The 7,314-nt window shown below is 48.8% G+C and overlaps 1 protein-coding gene across 1 annotated transcript; it reads right to left on the bottom strand.

Moving 5' to 3' along the window:
• On the bottom strand, nt 1–7,314 carry Kpol_279p1 (uncharacterized protein; the record flags this gene model as incomplete). The annotated part of the gene is made up of 1 exon (XM_001642184.1): nt 1–7,314. A coding segment is annotated over one exon (7,314 nt), but the record flags the coding sequence as incomplete, so codon positions are not given.

Here is a 7,314-nt window from a genome sequence, read left to right as displayed (position 1 = left end):
GGTAGAAGTGGTAACTAATTCACCTTCAGAGTCGGTAGTGGTGTAGTAAGAGATGACATCGGTTTCAGTGTGGCTGCCAGAAGTGATAGTGGTGGTGACTGGAGCTGGAACACCAGAAGAAGTGACTGGGTAGGTGGTAGAAGTGGTAACTAATTCACCTTCAGAGTCGGTAGTGGTGTAGTAAGAGATGACATCGGTTTCAGTGTGGCTGCCAGAAGTAATAGTGGTGGTGACTGGAGCTGGAACACCAGAAGAAGTGACTGGGTAGGTGGTAGAAGTGGTAACTAATTCACCTTCAGAGTCGGTAGTGGTGTAGTAAGAGATGACATCGGTTTCAGTGTGGCTGCCAGAAGTGATAGTGGTGGTGACTGGAGCTGGAACACCAGAAGAAGTGACTGGGTAGGTGGTAGAAGTGGTAACTAATTCACCTTCAGAGTCGGTAGTGGTGTAGTAAGAGATGACATCGGTTTCAGTGTGGCTGCCAGAAGTGATAGTGGTGGTGACTGGAGCTGGAACACCAGAAGAAGTGACTGGGTAGGTGGTAGAAGTGGTAACTAATTCACCTTCAGAGTCGGTAGTGGTGTAGTAAGAGATGACATCGGTTTCAGTGTGGCTGCCAGAAGTGATAGTGGTGGTGACTGGAGCTGGAACACCAGAAGAAGTGACTGGGTAGGTGGTAGAAGTGGTAACTAATTCACCTTCAGAGTCGGTAGTGGTGTAGTAAGAGATGACATCGGTTTCAGTGTGGCTGCCAGAAGTGATAGTGGTGGTGACTGGAGCTGGAACACCAGAAGAAGTGACTGGGTAGGTGGTAGAAGTGGTAACTAATTCACCTTCAGAGTCGGTAGTGGTGTAGTAAGAGATGACATCGGTTTCAGTGTGGCTGCCAGAAGTGATAGTGGTGGTGACTGGAGCTGGAACACCAGAAGAAGTGACTGGGTAGGTGGTAGAAGTGGTAACTAATTCACCTTCAGAGTCGGTAGTGGTGTAGTAAGAGATGACATCGGTTTCAGTGTGGCTGCCAGAAGTGATAGTGGTGGTGACTGGAGCTGGAACACCAGAAGAAGTGACTGGGTAGGTGGTAGAAGTGGTAACTAATTCACCTTCAGAGTCGGTAGTGGTGTAGTAAGAGATGACATCGGTTTCAGTGTGGCTACCAGAAGTGATAGTGGTGGTGACTGGAGCTGGAACACCAGAAGAAGTGACTGGGTAGGTGGTAGAAGTGGTAACTAATTCACCTTCAGAGTCGGTAGTGGTGTAGTAAGAGATGACATCGGTTTCAGTGTGGCTGCCAGAAGTGATAGTGGTGGTGACTGGAGCTGGAACACCAGAAGAAGTGACTGGGTAGGTGGTAGAAGTGGTAACTAATTCACCTTCGGAGTCGGTAGTGGTGTAGTAAGAGATGACATCGGTTTCAGTGTGGCTGCCAGAAGTGATAGTGGTGGTGACTGGAGCTGGAACACCAGAAGAAGTGACTGGGTAGGTGGTAGAAGTGGTAACTAATTCACCTTCAGAGTCGGTAGTGGTGTAGTAAGAGATGACATCGGTTTCAGTGTGGCTACCAGAAGTGATAGTGGTGGTGACTGGAGCTGGAACACCAGAAGAAGTGACTGGGTAGGTGGTAGAAGTGGTAACTAATTCACCTTCGGAGTCGGTAGTGGTGTAGTAAGAGATGACATCGGTTTCAGTGTGGCTACCAGAAGTGATAGTGGTGGTGACTGGAGCTGGAACACCAGAAGAAGTGACTGGGTAGGTGGTAGAAGTGGTAACTAATTCACCTTCAGAGTCGGTAGTGGTGTAGTAAGAGATGACATCGGTTTCAGTGTGGCTGCCAGAAGTAATAGTGGTGGTGACTGGAGCTGGAACACCAGAAGAAGTGACTGGGTAGGTGGTAGAAGTGGTAACTAATTCACCTTCAGAGTCGGTAGTGGTGTAGTAAGAGATGACATCGGTTTCAGTGTGGCTGCCAGAAGTGATAGTGGTGGTGACTGGAGCTGGAACACCAGAAGAAGTGACTGGGTAGGTGGTAGAAGTGGTAACTAATTCACCTTCAGAGTCGGTAGTGGTGTAGTAAGAGATGACATCGGTTTCAGTGTGGCTGCCAGAAGTGATAGTGGTGGTGACTGGAGCTGGAACACCAGAAGAAGTGACTGGGTAGGTGGTAGAAGTGGTAACTAATTCACCTTCAGAGTCGGTAGTGGTGTAGTAAGAGATGACATCGGTTTCAGTGTGGCTGCCAGAAGTGATAGTGGTGGTGACTGGAGCTGGAACACCAGAAGAAGTGACTGGGTAGGTGGTAGAAGTGGTAACTAATTCACCTTCAGAGTCGGTAGTGGTGTAGTAAGAGATGACATCGGTTTCAGTGTGGCTGCCAGAAGTGATAGTGGTGGTGACTGGAGCTGGAACACCAGAAGAAGTGACTGGGTAGGTGGTAGAAGTGGTAACTAATTCACCTTCGGAGTCGGTAGTGGTGTAGTAAGAGATGACATCGGTTTCAGTGTGGCTGCCAGAAGTGATAGTGGTGGTGACTGGAGCTGGAACACCAGAAGAAGTGACTGGGTAGGTGGTAGAAGTGGTAACTAATTCACCTTCAGAGTCGGTAGTGGTGTAGTAAGAGATGACATCGGTTTCAGTGTGGCTGCCAGAAGTGATAGTGGTGGTGACTGGAGCTGGAACACCAGAAGAAGTGACTGGGTAGGTGGTAGAAGTGGTAACTAATTCACCTTCGGAGTCGGTAGTGGTGTAGTAAGAGATGACATCGGTTTCAGTGTGGCTGCCAGAAGTGATAGTGGTGGTGACTGGAGCTGGAACACCAGAAGAAGTGACTGGGTAGGTGGTAGAAGTGGTAACTAATTCACCTTCAGAGTCGGTAGTGGTGTAGTAAGAGATGACATCGGTTTCAGTGTGGCTACCAGAAGTGATAGTGGTGGTGACTGGAGCTGGAACACCAGAAGAAGTGACTGGGTAGGTGGTAGAAGTAGTAACTAATTCACCTTCAGAGTCGGTAGTGGTGTAGTAAGAGATGACATCGGTTTCAGTGTGGCTACCAGAAGTGATAGTGGTGGTGACTGGAGCTGGAACACCAGAAGAAGTGACTGGGTAGGTGGTAGAAGTGGTAACTAATTCACCTTCAGAGTCGGTAGTGGTGTAGTAAGAGATGACATCGGTTTCAGTGTGGCTGCCAGAAGTGATAGTGGTGGTGACTGGAGCTGGAACACCAGAAGAAGTGACTGGGTAGGTGGTAGAAGTGGTAACTAATTCACCTTCAGAGTCGGTAGTGGTGTAGTAAGAGATGACATCGGTTTCAGTGTGGCTGCCAGAAGTGATAGTGGTGGTGACTGGAGCTGGAACACCAGAAGAAGTGACTGGGTAGGTGGTAGAAGTGGTAACTAATTCACCTTCAGAGTCGGTAGTGGTGTAGTAAGAGATGACATCGGTTTCAGTGTGGCTGCCAGAAGTGATAGTGGTGGTGACTGGAGCTGGAACACCAGAAGAAGTGACTGGGTAGGTGGTAGAAGTGGTAACTAATTCACCTTCAGAGTCGGTAGTGGTGTAGTAAGAGATGACATCGGTTTCAGTGTGGCTACCAGAAGTGATAGTGGTGGTGACTGGAGCTGGAACACCAGAAGAAGTGACTGGGTAGGTGGTAGAAGTGGTAACTAATTCACCTTCGGAGTCGGTAGTGGTGTAGTAAGAGATGACATCGGTTTCAGTGTGGCTACCAGAAGTGATAGTGGTGGTGACTGGAGCTGGAACACCAGAAGAAGTGACTGGGTAGGTGGTAGAAGTGGTAACTAATTCACCTTCAGAGTCGGTAGTGGTGTAGTAAGAGATGACATCGGTTTCAGTGTGGCTGCCAGAAGTGATAGTGGTGGTGACTGGAGCTGGAACACCAGAAGAAGTGACTGGGTAGGTGGTAGAAGTGGTAACTAATTCACCTTCAGAGTCGGTAGTGGTGTAGTAAGAGATGACATCGGTTTCAGTGTGGCTGCCAGAAGTGATAGTGGTGGTGACTGGAGCTGGAACACCAGAAGAAGTGACTGGGTAGGTGGTAGAAGTGGTAACTAATTCACCTTCAGAGTCGGTAGTGGTGTAGTAAGAGATGACATCGGTTTCAGTGTGGCTGCCAGAAGTGATAGTGGTGGTGACTGGAGCTGGAACACCAGAAGAAGTGACTGGGTAGGTGGTAGAAGTGGTAACTAATTCACCTTCAGAGTCGGTAGTGGTGTAGTAAGAGATGACATCGGTTTCAGTGTGGCTACCAGAAGTGATAGTGGTGGTGACTGGAGCTGGAACACCAGAAGAAGTGACTGGGTAGGTGGTAGAAGTGGTAACTAATTCACCTTCAGAGTCGGTAGTGGTGTAGTAAGAGATGACATCGGTTTCAGTGTGGCTGCCAGAAGTGATAGTGGTGGTGACTGGAGCTGGAACACCAGAAGAAGTGACTGGGTAGGTGGTAGAAGTGGTAACTAATTCACCTTCAGAGTCGGTAGTGGTGTAGTAAGAGATGACATCGGTTTCAGTGTGGCTGCCAGAAGTAATAGTGGTGGTGACTGGAGCTGGAACACCAGAAGAAGTGACTGGGTAGGTGGTAGAAGTGGTAACTAATTCACCTTCGGAGTCGGTAGTGGTGTAGTAAGAGATGACATCGGTTTCAGTGTGGCTGCCAGAAGTGATAGTGGTGGTGACTGGAGCTGGAACACCAGAAGAAGTGACTGGGTAGGTGGTAGAAGTGGTAACTAATTCACCTTCAGAGTCGGTAGTGGTGTAGTAAGAGATGACATCGGTTTCAGTGTGGCTACCAGAAGTGATAGTGGTGGTGACTGGAGCTGGAACACCAGAAGAAGTGACTGGGTAGGTGGTAGAAGTGGTAACTAATTCACCTTCAGAGTCGGTAGTGGTGTAGTAAGAGATGACATCGGTTTCAGTGTGGCTGCCAGAAGTGATAGTGGTGGTGACTGGAGCTGGAACACCAGAAGAAGTGACTGGGTAGGTGGTAGAAGTGGTAACTAATTCACCTTCAGAGTCGGTAGTGGTGTAGTAAGAGATGACATCGGTTTCAGTGTGGCTGCCAGAAGTGATAGTGGTGGTGACTGGAGCTGGAACACCAGAAGAAGTGACTGGGTAGGTGGTAGAAGTGGTAACTAATTCACCTTCAGAGTCGGTAGTGGTGTAGTAAGAGATGACATCGGTTTCAGTGTGGCTGCCAGAAGTAATAGTGGTGGTGACTGGAGCTGGAACACCAGAAGAAGTGACTGGGTAGGTGGTAGAAGTGGTAACTAATTCACCTTCGGAGTCGGTAGTGGTGTAGTAAGAGATGACATCGGTTTCAGTGTGGCTGCCAGAAGTGATAGTGGTGGTGACTGGAGCTGGAACACCAGAAGAAGTGACTGGGTAGGTGGTAGAAGTGGTAACTAATTCACCTTCGGAGTCGGTAGTGGTGTAGTAAGAGATGACATCGGTTTCAGTGTGGCTGCCAGAAGTGATAGTGGTGGTGACTGGAGCTGGAACACCAGAAGAAGTGACTGGGTAGGTGGTAGAAGTGGTAACTAATTCACCTTCGGAGTCGGTAGTGGTGTAGTAAGAGATGACATCGGTTTCAGTGTGGCTACCAGAAGTGATAGTGGTGGTGACTGGAGCTGGAACACCAGAAGAAGTGACTGGGTAGGTGGTAGAAGTGGTAACTAATTCACCTTCAGAGTCGGTAGTGGTGTAGTAAGAGATGACATCGGTTTCAGTGTGGCTGCCAGAAGTGATAGTGGTGGTGACTGGAGCTGGAACACCAGAAGAAGTGACTGGGTAGGTGGTAGAAGTGGTAACTAATTCACCTTCGGAGTCGGTAGTGGTGTAGTAAGAGATGACATCGGTTTCAGTGTGGCTACCAGAAGTGATAGTGGTGGTGACTGGAGCTGGAACACCAGAAGAAGTGACTGGGTAGGTGGTAGAAGTGGTAACTAATTCACCTTCAGAGTCGGTAGTGGTGTAGTAAGAGATGACATCGGTTTCAGTGTGGCTGCCAGAAGTGATAGTGGTGGTGACTGGAGCTGGAACACCAGAAGAAGTGACTGGGTAGGTGGTAGAAGTGGTAACTAATTCACCTTCAGAGTCGGTAGTGGTGTAGTAAGAGATGACATCGGTTTCAGTGTGGCTGCCAGAAGTGATAGTGGTGGTGACTGGAGCTGGAACACCAGAAGAAGTGACTGGGTAGGTGGTAGAAGTGGTAACTAATTCACCTTCAGAGTCGGTAGTGGTGTAGTAAGAGATGACATCGGTTTCAGTGTGGCTGCCAGAAGTGATAGTGGTGGTGACTGGAGCTGGAACACCAGAAGAAGTGACTGGGTAGGTGGTAGAAGTGGTAACTAATTCACCTTCAGAGTCGGTAGTGGTGTAGTAAGAGATGACATCGGTTTCAGTGTGGCTGCCAGAAGTGATAGTGGTGGTGACTGGAGCTGGAACACCAGAAGAAGTGACTGGGTAGGTGGTAGAAGTGGTAACTAATTCACCTTCAGAGTCGGTAGTGGTGTAGTAAGAGATGACATCGGTTTCAGTGTGGCTACCAGAAGTGATAGTGGTGGTGACTGGAGCTGGAACACCAGAAGAAGTGACTGGGTAGGTGGTAGAAGTGGTAACTAATTCACCTTCAGAGTCGGTAGTGGTGTAGTAAGAGATGACATCGGTTTCAGTGTGGCTACCAGAAGTGATAGTGGTGGTGACTGGAGCTGGAACACCAGAAGAAGTGACTGGGTAGGTGGTAGAAGTGGTAACTAATTCACCTTCAGAGTCGGTAGTGGTGTAGTAAGAGATGACATCGGTTTCAGTGTGGCTGCCAGAAGTGATAGTGGTGGTGACTGGAGCTGGAACACCAGAAGAAGTGACTGGGTAGGTGGTAGAAGTGGTAACTAATTCACCTTCAGAGTCGGTAGTGGTGTAGTAAGAGATGACATCGGTTTCAGTGTGGCTGCCAGAAGTGATAGTGGTGGTGACTGGAGCTGGAACACCAGAAGAAGTGACTGGGTAGGTGGTAGAAGTGGTAACTAATTCACCTTCGGAGTCGGTAGTGGTGTAGTAAGAGATGACATCGGTTTCAGTGTGGCTGCCAGAAGTAATAGTGGTGGTGACTGGAGCTGGAACACCAGAAGAAGTGACTGGGTAGGTGGTAGAAGTGGTAACTAATTCACCTTCGGAGTCGGTAGTGGTGTAGTAAGAGATGACATCGGTTTCAGTGTGGCTGCCAGAAGTGATAGTGGTGGTGACTGGAGCTGGAACACCAGAAGAAGTGACTGGGTAGGTGGTAGAAGTGGTAACTAATTCACC

The sequence above is a fragment of the Vanderwaltozyma polyspora genome, genomic scaffold (assembly GCF_000150035.1).
Source record: "Vanderwaltozyma polyspora DSM 70294 KpolScaffold279 genomic scaffold, whole genome shotgun sequence".
Taxonomy (NCBI): domain Eukaryota; kingdom Fungi; phylum Ascomycota; class Saccharomycetes; order Saccharomycetales; family Saccharomycetaceae; genus Vanderwaltozyma; species Vanderwaltozyma polyspora.
Note: the sequence above shows the minus strand (reverse complement) of the source record. Positions and strands in the feature narration are given on the sequence as shown.